A 17,076-nucleotide genomic window follows, 5' to 3' on the forward strand; every position below is an offset into this window, starting at 1 on the left:
ATATAAAACTATGTGACGAAAATATTAACGAGCTCGTTTGACCCTATTATCTTTGCGTTACGTAAAAATAGACCAGTATCATTGAGGGAAAGGAAAATAATTGTCGCTATTGATGCTATACTTCTTGCAGAATTTCTATTACTTCCAATAACAAACTATTCAGGATAAAAAGAAAATTATCACGATTATTATTTTTCTTTTCTTTATGAAAATCAATTATTTCTCGTTTCTTTTTTTACAATGAATTATATTTTACTGGAAAGAAGTGATCTCCATCGACGAGAGTCGCTATAAAGTCGTATATAAATACCTCGTTTGCCATGATCGCTGTTTGATCCATGATAACGCTAGATCAAAGGCTGTAGATCCTTGTGTGTACGCATTATTTAGCGTTACTATCGCCACTGAAGCGCAGCTTCGCATGAATTTCACTTGTGATTTTCATCGTAGTGCTGAATCCGTGAAAATTAGATGCTAGCCCCCTTCTTCCTGCAACACAAAACGTCCACCATTTGCAACATGTCTCCATAGAAATCGCGATATTCTCACGATTTTTCCACGTTTTTTCCTCGAAGGAAGGAAAATTCAAATTTTCGCGTTTGTTTCAAAACTCGAAGAGCTGACGAACTACCATCTTCGACAACCGATAACCGTTATCATATGAACAGTCATTGTGAAATTGTCTGTGGACAGCTTTCGAGAGTAATCGAAGTAAAATCCGCAAATCTTCTCTTCTTCGTAAGAATTCAACTGAAATTTCTACATCTAATTCGAAGAATAAATGAAATTTTGTATAAAATCGTTCGAATACTATGCGATACTTTTTCATTGAAAATATTACAACATAATTTTTCAAAGAAAGAAATTATTCTATTCTATTTACGCACAGATCAAATCTTCACTTCGATAATAACAGATCAAAATTTTCGACAATATTCCACGCCCAACAATGATGAAATACTGTAACACTCTGTATGTACTTACTTATTTAGTATATAAATTATTTTATATCAGGGTCAGATTGACCCTGTTTTAGATATTGAAACGATAAACAGGAGACTGATATTTTGATCTTGTCCCTCAACGATCACAATGGCGGTGGTCCGGATTGGCGGGAACTCGTAGTTTTTGAAATATTATTAGAAATATATCAGTACCGCGACGTTGCATTCTATCTGTACGTAAATATACGACCTCGTACGCAGACGCAGTCGGTGTGGTAACCGTTTCGCTCACCGCTCGGCTTTACACTAAAAAAAACAGACCGCAATGTAGATGCACTGATATATTTTTATTAATATTTAAAAAATTACGAGTTTCCGGCAATCCAGCTCACCGCCATTGTAATCCTTGACGCATAAGATGAAAATGTCGGGTCGAGAATTTATCTCGGGATCGGGTCGGGTTCCCGAATGTATTTCGTGATTCGAGATTGTCGGGATTCTCGAAAATTTCGAGATTCCCGAGAATTTCAGGATTCCCGAAAGTAGAACGAAACTATTATCGGAGAACGTTGAAAAACTAGCTTTTCTAGACGAAAATATGAAATAAATCATATCTATCACATATTTGCTTACCATTTTCATTCCATGTTCTATTTCTTATAATTTTATAATTCTCGAGAATCCCGAAATTTTCGAGAATCCCAAAATTTTCGAGAATCCCGAAATTCTCGAATTCTGAGATACGTTTGGGACCCGACCCGATCAGACCCGATCCGAGCATCGGGTTCCCGACATTTTCGAGTTTTCACACACCTCTAGTTAAAACACGTTCTCCTGCTTATTGTTTCAATAACTAAATTCGTGCTTTCTAATTGACTCTCCTTGTCCGTCAATTCTGTTCCGTAAAATTTCCGATACGTTTCACTATGTATATCCGAAGCAAAAAAGGCACACCATCACCGAGAATAATACCTTTTTTAAATAGTCCAATAGCAGACACTAAACGTGTTAATCCTGTGAATGTATGAATTGTCAGATATCCATTTGATAAGTGACTCTTTCATCGTGATAGAGAGTAGACTTTCGCCGAATCAGCAAAAAAAGAACAAACTACATATGTATATAGTCGTTCGTTAGCACATGTTATCCCTTGTACACGTTATCACCGTTCTACTGCGTCCACCCGCGACGAAATCTCGCTACTGATCTCTTTCGTTACGCAGGAAAGAAGTTAGATCGGTTGTTATCGAAGCTCGAGAACATTTCTGGCGGGAACGGTGTAATTGGTCGTTGCTAGTGACGTATTCTTATCGGGGAACACTGATACATTCTGGAAAGTTCGTACGATTGCATTCATCCATTTATTCGTTGACTGACCTGGGTGCAATTGAGATCAATTTCCCCTTTCTCCTCTTATTTCTTGCTTAAATCGGCCATCACTTCTCAACCTGCTTGTAATTTCTAAAGGGTTTACTGATTCACCTGTTTCACCAGATTTACCTTCTGGGCCTTGGTGTAATTAGAATCGGCTTATCTGTGTCTGATTGGTTTAGAGATACTGTAGATTTACTCAGGTGTAGTTCATACTAATTTTTATATAACGACTAATTCGGTCAGGTGTAATTTTGACTGATGTCGATAGGTGTAACTATTTAGTGTCTATTAACCTAGATATCATTCGTGTCACTAACCTAGCGAGGTGTAATTTTCATCAATTGTAATTGGTAATATTGGTGTGTTTTGTCATAGTAACTGTACAAGTACCGTGGAACAATTCATTTAGGTGCAATTTGCAGTGAGTGGTTTCGTCATTTTTATCGATTAATTTATACGATAAATTAAGCCACAATAGGTACGTGCATGCGTGTATACGTAAATATTAGTGTAGCGTTAATGTACAAGGCAAAAATAAGAGTTTCTAACAGGACGAAGTATTTTCTGTTACTCGTTGTCAGTAGTGGCCTGTTAATCAATAAGTATCTTACCTTTCATGTATGTCAGCCATTAGTAGGGTCAGTGGTTCAGTTATACAATGATAACACAATAATCACTGTGACAGTGTCGTTTAGCAAACGAAAGTTCTTCAAATTTCATGTTGTGCAGCAGAGATAAAACGTAGTTTAGAATACGTTTCGTAGGAGCAGCCAGTGGAATGTTAAGCACGTGTTTCCGCGCGGTTACTCCGTGAACTGTGCTGCAGTGGTGCCAATCTATGCATCTCGAATTGCTCCAAAAATAGGAACATCTGGAACATAGGGATGTTCCGCACTTTGGTAGATCTCTTGAATCCCAGATACACCTCTTGAAAGTGCAAATCAAATATTCGAGGAATGTTTAGAACATTATTTCGGGAGCGAAAATTATTTTTACTCGAGAACTTTTACTCGGGAAATTTTCTCCCTTGACGATATTTCAAAGTTGAGAATTCTGCAGTTTCCAAGTCTTTCGATCGCAATTTCAAGGAAATCGACAAACCGGTTTCCTCAATCACTCACGTAAAAACTAGTCTAGAAAGTGGTGAACACTGGAAAGGGTGACGAACACAGAAATGAGGCTATATTTTTTTAATAAAAATTTATTTCACATTATTTCTGACAAATCACGTCGCGCAAATATACCTATGGTACATGTTCAGTACAGACTCCAAATTGTGTATTTAGGCCATCGAGAAGTTACAGTACACGAATAAAATGGGAGGGGAAGAAAAATAATTATTTTTAGGTTACTCTCAGCCAGCAGTAATCATTTCACGAAATTGACCTTTTTTTTTCTTCAGGGTTGGAAATATGCCATTATAGACGTGTATTGCAGAAAAATTCGAGAAAATTCTGCTTGGGGGTAGTTGAAAATTTTTGTCTTTTTTGTTCTTTCAACGAAGGATTTCTACAACACCAGTCATAACAGCAAGAGCTCGTTTGGTACAGTTTATGCCTAGGAAGCTGACACATGGTTAGGCTTACACACGTAAATTCTTTGATATGACAGATTTCTCTGATCGATACATCGAGATAGTACATAGTGCTTTAATTTTTGTTCCGTCTTATTTCATTACATAAATCAAATTCTTTTGAACATTCAGAAAAATTGTGCGTAACTGTTGAGATAGAAAATAAAAATAGGAACTTATCTGTGAAATTGAATTTTCTGATGTGAGTGGTAATACTAACTCGATCTATCGGCAGATGGCCCTGTTGTTGGCTCCAACGTTAACGTCGATAAACACCTATCAACAGCTGGTCCTGCCAGCGACATCGAAATACTTTTTAACCTTATCAAGGTTCGTTTAACCTCGTCAAGACTCGCTCTATCAGCTTAAGATCAACTTTAATTGACTAATAATTAGACTTTTCTGGAAAAGTTTCACATCCATCACGATAGATACTATGCACGACGATTAGAATTCGTTTCTTTATATTTTTTTTTGCTTTTATAGTTCTCTTCAAAACCATGCGATGGTAACGTTCCAAAAATTTTCATTCCTTTTGAAAATTAGCAAAAGTGAATTTAAACATCCAAGAAATTGACTTAAAGGTATTCTTCAAGGAGAAATTTTGTATAAGTTTCAGAATGTCCCTTTATTTTTTTGTCCCGTTACTGCATTGGTTTTAAATTCTTATCTGTTGCAGGTATTTTCCTTCGTTTCTTTTTCTCCTTGTGAGTCACGTGTACGATAGCACGTGGCTCAACGCACATGTATTTAGGACTATGTGTAAACGAGTGACTGCATAATCGCGCTTACTTATGTATATACATGATGTTGTGTTGTACATCGCGTAGTACACTCGAAGTCTTCCGAGTATCGAGAGTTCCATATGAAGAAATATATTTTAGTTCCATATTAAGTAATATATTTTAGATAATTAAAATGAAATAAATTTCTTAGTGCATGTTTGTTGCTGAACGGAATAAAAATTCGAGTCGTCTAAAATATTCGACATCTATCGAAAATACTTGAGGAATTATAAAGATAAATGTAAAAACTAAATATAATTTGAGTGGGTCGAAACAAATTGTAAAAAAGAAAATAGTAAATGATAACTTCTTGCCCTGCGAGTATTTCATCGAAAAAACGAATACATAGAGGTTAGAGAAAATTGATCGAAATCATGGAGAACTTATTGTTAGTATTCGATACTCAGATATGTTCACGCGTGCAACCGAAAATGGGCGTTGTTTAGTTGATAAGACAGTCTCTACTATCAGGTCGAATTGCACGTTGCAGAAACGCATGTATTCTCTTATCTAAAATATTTAAAGAATATATTAATATACATATGTATAGAGGATGATTCTTCGATTTTCTTTTGTTCCTTTTTTTCTTAAAAACTCATTGAATGACGAAAAAAGAGAAATGTAAAAATAGTGAGTCTTTTCTTCTCGTTTCCAAACTGTGAATCGCTTTTCCTTCTTCTCTGTCTTCTTTTTTTTTTTTTTTTTTTTTTTTTTTTTTTCGATCCAGCCATGGTTTCGTTGTATCGAGCTTCTTTTGCCCCCTAACCTCTCTTCTTTTTCTTTCTCCTCTTTTTTTTTTTTTATTGACTAGAAGAACATGGACTCGTGAAGCAGACAGCCAGACGAAATAGTTGTTTATTTATAATTGGAAACTGACCTTTCATTTATGTTTAAATTAATTATAATTTTTCTTTCAAGTGTTACTCGAAATGCAACCTTCAATATTGACTCAGTGTTCGAATTTTTATTTTTCCAATAACAACATTCTATTGGACGATTAATTGAGCTTGGATATATTGACTACTTGTTGTTTCCAAACTTTGCAACAGTACAACCCTAATTTTCCATTTGGAAATTACTATTAACTCCCTGTTCAAATTGCAATTTTTTGCTATCGTGTTTCCGTGGAAAGAAAATTTCTACTTTCCATTGGAAAATTATTGAAATTCCAGACAGTTTAGGTTAGGTTTCCGTGGAAAGAATCATTTTCTGTGTTATCAATCGAAATGCAGGGATTAATTTCGCTGGCTGCTTCGAAGGACTCGTCTCTTAGAGTAGAATCGAAACATATAATCACACACAGAGCGCCGCCATCGCGGCTTAAGTACGAGGTTACTTTCCGGAAATGAGATATGGAAGATAGTTTGAGCTCCCTCACGATTTACTCGACTTTTGGAGATCGATTGAACCGTTGTCTGGGACGGCAGTCGATGATTGCATGACAGAGAAATTGATTAATTGGACGTTCTGCACAGTTTCTTCCTTTTTTTTTTTTCAAATTAGTTCACAGATAACCGGATAATCCGGATTCGTGGTAAAATACACCGAGTCCCTTTCAAAAATACCACAATATCATTGCAAACTCTCTCTACGAATAGAACAAGATCTTTCCTTTCGATTTTCATCTCATCTTTCGAAGCATACGTACAATTAGTCCTGAGCTTCGTTTCCATGAAATACGATTTTCTCTTCTTTGGAATTACTTTGAGTCGTTCAGAAAAATATTTCTCAATCTGAACGCTAAAGTAGATACATGTAGGTTCCTGTTTCACCGATGTGAATTTTAGGTTAGGTTATGATCATGGGTCACGTGATCCGTAGATCGTTCAAACAGTGGTGTTGTTGGGTGATCCAGGGGTGATAGTGTTGCCCTCACTGTTGTTGGAATTCGTTTTCACTTCGTTGCTGTTGGCGTTGCTGTTAGGGTAGGTTGGATCACGAGGACCGTCGAGGAAATAGGTGACCATGCTTCCCTTGCCTTTGACTTGAATGGTACCACGACAGGTGAGCGGATATCCTTTGGCGATCAGGATGTCACGAACCTCCTGGGTGACCTGAATCCCGTCCAAGACACCAGTTGACTCCATTCTCGAGGCCACGTTTACCGCGTTACCCCAGATGTCGTATTGCGGCTTTCGGGCGCCTATCACACCAGCGACGACCTACATGGAAACAGGACCAGAGGATTATCATTTTTCGTTTAATTTCCCGTCATGTGGATTATATTTCTTAATTTTCTGAAAAACAGCGATAGAATTTGACAAATTTTTCAAGGATCGAGAAACGATAGTTTCATGCAAATAGGTTAGGTAACCTAACCTTGTACTGTTTTTTTACATTAATTTTTTGCCACATGGAAATCAGATTTTTTGGGGATTTTATCTATTAATTTTTTGAAAAATATTGCTGAAGTTTGACGAAGTTTGAAGGGTAGAAAAATATAAATTTCATGAAAATAGGGCATAAGAACTTCTTTGTTCTAATCGTTTGTCTCTTGAAGTTCATCTCTTTTGTAAATTTTGTGAATATTGTGGAAGTTTGACTAAGATTGAAGCTTAACAAGGATAATATACAAGAATACATAAAAATAGGTGCAAAGGAATTTTTCCTTTAATCATTTTGCTTTTTTCCTTGCTACAACACAAATTTTTAACAATCGTGTTTTTCAACGTGCATTTCTCAGGTTTCACAAGGAAAGAGAAGGCTAGAAATTGATATCTAGTGTATTTGAAAATAGTACCTAAGGATTTTTTAAATTATTTTTGATTTTAATATTTCCTCGAACCTCCGACGTATACGCGATTCACTTTTGGGTTTGCTAAAGTGGTCAGGTAGGTGTTGCCACGGTTAGTACGAAATTGATTGACGTTACCGGTCCAATATTGATGCCCACACGCAGCCGGAAGTTATTGAAGCTGTGTTCATTAACCGAGGCCAGCTGCTCGCGTATCCTGAGAGCGTAGTCCGCCATCGCGGTCACATGCTTGTAATCTTTCATGTCGCAGGTGTTCTTCGTCAGTCCTGCGAAAATAAAATGGAAGAAACTTCCGCTAAGAATCTCCAACACTCAATTCTCACATTCCTGTACTATTTCTCTAAAGAATCTAAAAATTTAAAAATCACCAATCTTCCATTTTTCTCACTTTTAAAAATTAGTAACAGGTCTTAGGAGTTATTCACAAAGGTGCGACGATGCACGAAAATGTTAAAAAATATTCGAAACATTCTCGATACAAGAAGAAAAAAAATATTTCAAGAGTTCAGAATTGAAAAGATTTTTTACGTTTCTTTAACCATGCTCCCGTGAATAAGGCAGGCAAATTACCTTTTAAATAAGAGGAGAGGCGAAATTGAAAAAGGAAAAACAATTAATGGCGTGTATACACTCGTGGCGAATTTTAATCAGCGTGTCTCTTGTTGAAAAATGTGATCGAGAGTGGCTGAAGAGAAAAAGAGCGAGAAGAGGAAAGACTGGGGAGGACTGATGCTCACCGGATGCAGCCATGTAGGTGGCGCCAGTACTCTTGATCTTCTCGATGTATTTGTACTGCTCCTCGGCGAGCAGCTCGTCGAAATCAGCGATGATCTCGTTCAAAAGCCTGAGACACTCGACGCCCTCGTTATTCGCCTCAAGCTCCACGTAGAACTCGGAGAAATTCGGTATCGAGGCGAACATTATGCAAACGAAGTCACACTGCTCGTGGTACAGTTCCTGCGATCGTTAATTTCGTGGAAAATGTCGTTATTCAACGAGATCGAAGATTCGTTTCATTCGGCATTTCGGGAGATTGAGGAATTTTTCTCACGTTTGGAATAGGAATATTTTCAGAATTTTCGGGGAAATTTTGTTTTGAATATTTTCAAGAATTTGACGAACTGGAATTAGGTTTGTTAGATCTGGAAATTGGTAATATTGGAAATTAGAAGCTTAGTTTGAACAAATTGAAGATCCTAGATATTTCAGGAATGTCAAATTTTGAGAATCAGGATCTCGGATCCTGCAAATTTGCAATTTTAGAAATTACAATTAACAGATCTTACAATTCGGAGTCTTGGATATTCCAGGCTCTGAAAGTAGAAATTTCAGAAATTAGGCTTCTCTTACGTCGGAATTAACAGTGGAGAGGAAGTGCGCCGCCACGTGTTCCGGAAGTATGTTCGCCAGGAGTTTTTGATTGTAAGCCTTCAGGTGCTCCATTTCCTCTTTCTCCTCTGTAGCTTGAAGCTTCCATAAGAAATCCAATCTGTATTCATTGGTCGATTTTTTATTAGAAAAAGAAGAAAGAAATCATCTAAAGTCATAATCGTAAATTGAAAGAATAGATCACCTGTAAGTAGCTTCTGTGTGTTGAGAATGTGCGATTAGGCAGGTCATGAAGAATACCACTAGAACTCCAGCCAGCCATCTTCCAGTCAGTTCTACGTCCCTTTCGTTTACAGCTTCGTAAATACTGATGGCCAAATAGGTGGCCACCACTAAACTCAGTATGGCTACCTTGAACACCGAGGTTAGGATCTGATACACAGCGCAGGTTATCATGACCAGCATCACCAGCACTGGGAAAAGCTGCAATAACGAAAATTTAATTGATTAAACAACTCTCGTTGAAAAATCTTTTTCCTCTTTAAATTAGGATAAATAGGGATTCGCAGTCTGTTTTTCTACTGCTTCACTGGACACGAGATTGTCAATTTTCTAGGGATTTTGAGATTGTAGGCTCCAGAATTACCTAACCTAAAAATTTAGCAAGATGTTACAGGGTATTTCAGAAAATCTGAACACAATTTTGACAATTTAATAGATCTGATATATCCTTGTAACACAATGATGGATGCAACTATTTGATTTTTTTTTATTGATTATTTACTTATTCTACATTGCAATAAATTGAAAATTGTACAGGGCGATTAAAAAGAATTTGCCATCATTGGAAAACATATTTGTATACATCGTTCAAAATAAGAGTAACCTCGCTCTCGGACCGATTCTCGTCCGTTCTGCGCAGAGACAGAGAGCGTAGCAGAGGGTGAGACGGAGAAAAACGTAGGCGGTTAAATGGGGGGTTTGGACGTTCTAGCCCTGCCTTAGGCACGTCCCATGCGCGAAACGAGGTTACTCTTATTTTGAACGATGTACAGTATCGTAATTTTGGGAGAGAGTAGTTTTAAGAAAATGTGACGAGCATGAGAGAGAAAGCGGGCGACGAGCGACGATAGTCAGGCCCAACGGAAAAACCCCGGCGCCGAAGGGCCTGGCTATAAAGTACGGCGTGCGAGGGATCAGGTCACAGTGTGTTTGGAAAAGTCGAGAAGCGTGTGTCATAGTATTGTGGTGACTGATTTGCCGGCGATCGAGTCTGACACGCGTGGAGTGCGTCTGTGGCGCGTACCGACGCGGCGTGAGCGACTGTGGAGCGTGAGCGAAAAGCAAAGCGTAGAAGGGGCACGCGGGCCCCGGAACAAAAAGCAGTTGAAGATAGCGCGCCGAGGCTCGAGCTTGCCATGCGACAGTGTATACTTTTTTTTTCCTGACGAACTGATCCCACAGTATTATAGTTATTCTTATATTTCGTAAAATAAACATCTATTTATATTTCTGATTCCACATATTTAAGGCATGTAATGTACACATAACTGTGAGCCTTTTGTCGAAGAACGTTCCTCTGTAAGCAAAAATGTTTCTAATACTTCTGATCCATTGTCAAAATTCAATTACAAAATTCCCTTTTTACGCACAGAACGGAAGGGCTTAGAGCTGTTTCTATTAATTACGAATTCATTGCAACCACGAAGTGTCGTTCTCGTGCCACTAGAATGCAAGAGTAGCTTTCTGGCACATTTCGAGTTGATCTCGAGTTAATTCCCGGCAGTGCGCGGAGTGGCTATGCGAGTCGAATCGATCATCCAGGACTTACGTCAGCGAAGACGGTGTAATAGCAAACATCGACAGGCTTGTCGATAATGCGGTACATCACGCTGCCATTACCCGGCCATTCGTCGAACAATGTGCCATTGCTGCACACACGGCCACCTTCCAGCGTCAGCTGGAACCGGAACAGAGGGTCGATTTTGTATTTTTCAAACGTGCTATTAATATTTTCTTTCGATAATTTTCGTCCAAGATCAGTTTTTAATTATTAACTCACTTTTCTTTTCCGTGCAACGAGGATGAGGGATTTCGTAAGTTAGGTTTACAGATTTGTTATTTCAAGAATTTATTGGACATTTTGTGTATTGGTTGTTCGATAGAAATTACGGTTCAGAAGTTTGTTGTACGTTTAATGAATAATTTATATTTGGTGAACTCGTGTGGTTCACAATGTATATATTGGACATTACTTATTTAGTTCGTAATTTCCATGGGATATTTGTTGTTTATTTAGTACACAAGTTACATTGGAAATTTATCATTTATTTAGTGTTGCAAGTTACTTTGGAAATTTAATGTTCATTTATTATGCAATTTATATTGGGTTGGTTGAGGTGATAGGAACGAATGTATTCGTTAGTATTAATGCTATTATACATTTTGAGCTTACCAATGGCGATAGAGCTGTAACGAAAGTTAGGAATACGACGCACGTGGCTAGGGCCTGTGCAACTCCTCGATTTTCGAACACGTGTACTGCAAAGTCTCGAAAATATCGAGGCACCCTCTAGAACCAAAAAGAGAACATTTCGACATCCAGATGAAGAATCTAAAAAAATTTCAACCACCCTTGTATCCATTTTTTTTTTTTTGTATTCCAACTATAAAAAAATAATTTTGAAAAACTGCCTATGTTTCTCCTTTGTTAAAAATGTTATCTCGTTGAGAACGGTTAGTTCGTTTCGTGTGCTGGTTTTACGAACCGAAAAATTGTCGATACTGTAACGGAAAATCCAAAAAAAATTGGAGCCACCTTTGTTTCTATTAAAAAAAAATTTTTTCAAACGTATAAATTGAACACTATCGACGACGTGTTCGCGTGTTCCAGCTTTGAAAAATAATAAAAAGAGAAATCTATCGACGTTCCTCTTTCGGAAAAATATTTTTTTTTTTTTTTTTAGAAATTAATTTTCGCTGTATCAAAGGGTGGCTCATTTCGTGTGTCCAGAACACAATCGATGGCTTCGCCAGTGACCTGGAATCCCGCCACGAATTCAAGGTTAAGAGGAAGTGGCAAGATTCTAAAGAGTCTCTACGATCGATTCGCTCGCGTTGGAAATTGCTTGTAATATGCGAATTCGGTTGATCGAAGGACAAAGAGACTCACCTCGTTCTTCTCTGCCAATAGGACTCCATTGATCATTGCTATCAATAGGGTGCTCACTCCCACGCACGTGTAGAAGTATACACTCCTGAAAGAGGTTATTGTTTATTTTATTTTTCTGTTCAAATTTCCGTAATTTTACAGTGAAATTTTATTTATCGTGAAGTTTTTCTGTTTTGTTTTGCAGAAATTTATTTTAGTATCAAATATCTACCGTGCGAATTTATTGTGAAATTGCTGTTTTCCGTGTAAATTTATTTTAATACTACACACTTGGCGAATAGTTGGTATAAATATGAATATTTGAGATCTAGTTTCAGAGATCTAGATCTCGGTTAAAATAGATAGTAATTAATATCGATGTATTTGTTCTTTCGTTTAAAAATAATTAGTCTTTAACACGAGAAGGAAAAACGATATCGATTGAAGGAAAAAAAGAAAATACACGGTTTATCCAAACTGTGAGCTGGTTTACCCGTGCAGAGTGATTGCTATAGCAATCACGACCACCGTGTACACGAAGCCGGAACAGACAAAATATGCCGACAGCATCCTGTCCCTTTCCCTTGAGTACTGTAACAGATCGTTGGAAATTTTTTATCGCGATTAGAGCCTCGTGTGCGCTGAATAAGGAACAAGAGAAAACGCTTTTTAAAAAACGAATATTTCTTCTCGATGCCAGATCGAAATTTGTTTGATTAAAAATTTGTAGAAAGCAAATTGAATAAATTGATGTAACTTGCTAAATTATCAGAGAAATTTGGCTAATAGGGTAACTGATGAATTTGTTTTAGAAATATTCTTTTCAAAATAGTCGAATTACTTTTTTAGACGATACTGGACCAAATTTTACCTTCTCTTCGACGTCTGGACGTCGAAAGGTTAGGATAAAGGGGGTGCAATATTCTGCCCTCAGTTGATCTATGCTCCTGGCGTCTATTGCCCTCATCAGGTACTCGTTCACCTCGTCTTCAGGGTCCTTTTTAGCCTCTGCCGTCTCTCCGAAGCCCAATCTATTCGAGAATGAATCATTTCCAAAAAGACAGATAAAGTTTTCCGTATTAATATGGTAACTAGCATTTTAAAATCGTGTAATAAAATGAAATTTTAACAAATTTTACTCTTTCTAACTGAAATATTAAAGAAAACCTAAATAAGTGTGTTTTATCAATATTTGCAGTTAAACCCTTAAAATTACATACTAATATGGTAACCTCTCACCCAAGAATACATACCATAGTCTACACAAAGACTCACCGGGCTCTTTATGGGAAATTTAACTCCTCGAATCGTTTATACATCAACGCGAACAAATTTTGCAATAATCTTAATTTTGTTCGGGATTTCTTATCTATCGTTTAAGCACTCTGTTCTAACCGCTGTAAATAATCCTTATTTTACTCTTTGTCTTGCATGTTATTCTCTTATTTTTCTGTTTTCTCATTTTATTCTATTTTATCGTATTTCTTTTTCTCTTGTTTGATTTTCTTATTTATTTTGCACTGTACATTACGCTACTGCTCCGTGTGAATTTCAACGCCTGTATACTAAAGGGTTCTTAAACCCGTCGATTAACAATCAAATAAATAAATAAATAAACTAGTATTTTAAAATCGTGTTATAAAATGAAATTCTAACAAATTTTACTCTTTTTAACTGAAATATTAAACAAAACCTAAATTTTTCCTAATAAATAAAATCAATTGATTTATAAATATTCATTAAACTTTTAGTGATTCTCTTGGTTCCCGATTTCATCTCCAGAGTAAAAAAAAATTCTTACACTTGTTTAATGTTCTCGAATTACAATTGTGGTGCAACGATTGTATTATTCTCTGTAATTAGAGAGGATCCTGTGAGGGGTAGGTTTGATGTTTTGTGAAATTCTTTTCTCGTGTTTCGAGAAATGCATTACAGTTTGTTAAGCAATTGCGTCGTCGAAATGGATTTTCACGTTTGGTGAACATCTTTGGGACAAAAGATGGGGATGGGGAGGCGGAGATAAAATAATAGCCAGCGATAAAACGTTGAAACGAAGAGCGGATTTAAGAGGTAAATGGGTGTGAACAAAGAGAGAAAGACAAAGTATCGCATTATCTGAAATTAAGTTTGCCGTTGGAGCACTGTGGATGTAGCTGCACCGAAAATTTCGGTTATTAAAGTTTATAGGTTTTCACCGGGACGAGGATATCGAAGGTAGGAATTTCGATTGAAAGTGTAAATTAGGAATTTATGGGCATCGCAATTAAGGAGTATTGGATTTTGAGAATTTTGGAAATGTTCTGAGGAAAAATTGCGAGGCTTCGAATTTGGGATTTTTTGGATTGCAAGATTTGAAATTTTAGAGATCGAGAACCTGTGAAATTTTGTAGATTCCAAGATTAAGGCTGAAGCTCTCAAAAATTTGAAATCTCGAATTTCCACAATTGGAATTTTAAGAATTGAGACCATTGGTGTCCTCAAATTTGGAACTTTATAAATTAGACGCCTTAGATCTGAAAATTTGGGATTTTAGAAATTAGCATCTCAGGCTTCCAAATTGGGAATTTCAGAAACTAAGATTCCCAGATTTCGAAAAAGGAAAAATTTTTCATCTCAGAAACTGAAACCTTAAGTCTCAATATGGAAAATTTCAAATTTCACACTTTGGAATTTTTTTAAACGACAGTGTGCCATTCTCACTTGGTCTGTTTCCCATGCTGAGACCCATGTCCCATCATCCTCATTTCTTTGGACACGTTCCCATTGGCTGGCAAACCTTTTCTCAGTCCAGAGGAGGGTAATCTGCCCTTAAACGAGTCCCCAGGGACGATTAGGTATGTTTTGATATTGTGCTCCTTCAGGTACGCGTTCCTCTCACCCCCATGACCCTCTTCCACCTCGTAGTAACCACCAAGACAGTCCAGTGTCTCTTTCGTGATGTGTACTCGTCTATTGGGCAAACATAACATCGTAGTGACCGCCATATTGACCGCCATATTGACCGCCATATGCAACTTGTTAACCTTGCTCGTATTAAAGTTACATTGCACAGTATTTTGAAAGGTTTCGAGTATTGTTAATGGAGAGGAATATTTATTTAACAATACTTCATGGAGAATCGAATATTGAAAGAATTGTTTTTTAATTAAAATTGATAGGTTTGATGGGAAACCCCAACAAAAACCGCAGGAAGCTTTTTAAATTAAAATTGATCGGAATTGAACAGTGACGTAGAAATTAGAATTTTTGATAGAACAAGACTTACAAGCCGTTATAATTTACTTTTAGGAATAAACAAAATTTTGAACGACAATAATAATAAGTTGGGTAAAGTTGCCTAATATGAGACCCATTTCTTAAAGAAGTCATAACTGTCGACTAAGAACACTTTTATTAAAATTCGATACATGTTTTAAAAGTATGATATGTGTTCTTTTGTAAGGTACTGGAATGTACGGTAATGAAAATTCGGTTCCTTCGTAATAAAATAAAAACGAAAATTATGCAAATATACAGATTTAAAAAATGGGTTCCTGATATGAGAAAACTATATTTTCTGTCTTTTCTCACACATTGGGCATATTAAATCTGTTTCTTCAGCACCGCAGACTTCGTGGGCACACTTTGTACACTAAAACAAAATTGGGTACCTAATAACACGATAGCTGTTAAGTAGCTTCGAGATTAAGTCTTCGTTATTTAACGATACGCAACTAGTAAGCCTTAAACTCCATTGCATGCACTATACAACGGTATTTATGAAAATGTTTAAAAACTTACTATTTTCGAGGTATTTGTAATTTAATCGAACCACTTGAAAAACTTTCTGCAACGTATTGCACAGATATGCTTGTTGAAGACGTTTGATTGATTTAAATCAAATTTGATAATTAACGCGGTTAATTACGAAACAAAACAGCATCGCTACGACATTCAAGAGTTCTGCAACGGAGATATGCTGGGGTCTCATATTAGGCTACTTTACCCTACCTCGTTTTTTCAATTTTTCCAAGTCATTTACAAAAACAAAAAATTCTGGTCTACAGAATAATTATTCTTCCAATTTTCTTTAACCTGTACCTTTTTTCTAAATTCTCAAAATTTTCTTAGTTAAGAAATAGCGGTTTTTTCTTTACTTAATCGTCTGAATCGGAAAAGAAGATTTTTAGTGTCTGTCTAACTTGCATATTTCTTTTAGATTCAATTTTTTCTCAAAAAAGGGAAGGGCCAAACTCACCCTGGTATTCCTCCACTCTCCATGTAATTGGCCAGAGTGACGTCGTTGCTCCAGACGTCGAACTGCCACTTCCTTAGTCCAAGAACCCCGCAATGCACCCTTCCAGTGTGTATCCCTACTCGCATGTTCACGTTCACTGCCCCTACCTCTCGGTACAACCTTCAAAAATCAGGGTCGATTGTCTAGGAAACTATTGTCAAGATTATACCTCGATCGAGACAAAGTTAAACACTACGAACGAAATTTCACTGAGATATTATTCCGTTTAAGAACACCCTTACACACGTATTCTTGATTTACCTCGTTTTATACTTTTCAACATTTCAAGAATATCTTTTCAGTCCGACAAACTTAAAGTGAAGCCTCTGACGTTACAGTCTAGCAAAATGGTGGCAAAATAGGCGGTTCAGGTCATCCCCACTACTCTTGGGCCTTACACTGCAGGCGCTGGAGGGGAAGTTGCGTTGTAGGTAAATGGTTTGGACAAACGAATTTCAGTCAGCTGTCGATAATGTAACACGCTGATGAAAGAACGGAAAACTAAAAATTATTTGGTCGCCTTATCCTCTTACCTACGTTGGCGCGTAAGACATTTAATAGCGCAGACGTTAATTCCTAAGCGACTCATACACGATAAATTGTTATTGTAAAGGAAGCCTCAGGAAATGTATTAGTATTTTTTAACAGTTAGAAAACTGAAATGTAAATATTTTTTTCCTATTCCTGAATAATAAAAGTAGATTTCGGCGCATTAAAAACTTGCTTAAGGAGCTAAAACTTTCTGGCTGCAATGAAAAATAGCGTGCCACCACAGACCGACAGCCACTATTCAATGTTAAAATTTTGAAAAATTTGACAAAATCAGACGACATGTCGTCACTTTAACCGTAATATTTCGGCTTTGTTTAAAGATAATATTTCGACCTTG

General features: G+C 36.9%; 2 protein-coding genes across 4 annotated transcripts in view; both read right to left on the bottom strand.

Annotated features, from left to right (window-relative positions):
* The window catches only part of LOC108573240 (proton-coupled folate transporter), an 18,262-nt gene extending 3,296 nt beyond the window's left edge, over positions 1–14,966 (bottom strand). The window contains exons 1-2 of one of the 3 annotated variants that reach the window (XM_017935631.1): positions 14,962–14,966; positions 11,751–11,755 (exon numbers count right to left, since the gene is read on the bottom strand). Coding sequence is in view for 2 of the 3 variants with exons in the window: in XM_017935630.1 (XP_017791119.1) it covers positions 311–340 (30 nt within the window). In the remaining variant the exon portion in view is untranslated. Of the gene's footprint in view, positions 1–310; positions 490–1,916; positions 2,136–2,929; positions 3,115–11,750; positions 11,756–14,961 lie in introns of those variants that run through there. The other 2 variants (XM_017935630.1, XM_017935629.1) reach the window with 2 other exon arrangements.
* The window catches only part of LOC108573237 (adenylate cyclase type 5), a gene marked incomplete at its 5' end in the record, with an annotated part of 21,324 nt that continues 10,750 nt past the window's right edge, over positions 6,503–17,076 (bottom strand). Inside the window, 12 exons of the mRNA XM_017935625.1 lie at positions 6,503–6,838; positions 7,549–7,697; positions 8,169–8,388; positions 8,782–8,920; positions 9,005–9,243; positions 10,592–10,720; positions 11,216–11,332; positions 11,933–12,017; positions 12,405–12,502; positions 12,783–12,942; positions 14,612–14,860; positions 16,149–16,307. Coding sequence (XP_017791114.1) covers positions 6,503–6,838; positions 7,549–7,697; positions 8,169–8,388; positions 8,782–8,920; positions 9,005–9,243; positions 10,592–10,720; positions 11,216–11,332; positions 11,933–12,017; positions 12,405–12,502; positions 12,783–12,942; positions 14,612–14,860; positions 16,149–16,307 — 2,080 coding nt within the window. The remainder of the gene's footprint in view (positions 6,839–7,548; positions 7,698–8,168; positions 8,389–8,781; positions 8,921–9,004; positions 9,244–10,591; positions 10,721–11,215; positions 11,333–11,932; positions 12,018–12,404; positions 12,503–12,782; positions 12,943–14,611; positions 14,861–16,148; positions 16,308–17,076) is intronic.

This window comes from Habropoda laboriosa, unplaced genomic scaffold (assembly GCF_001263275.1).
Source record: "Habropoda laboriosa isolate 0110345459 unplaced genomic scaffold, ASM126327v1 scaffold134, whole genome shotgun sequence".
NCBI classification, from domain to species: Eukaryota; Metazoa; Arthropoda; class Insecta; order Hymenoptera; family Apidae; genus Habropoda; species Habropoda laboriosa.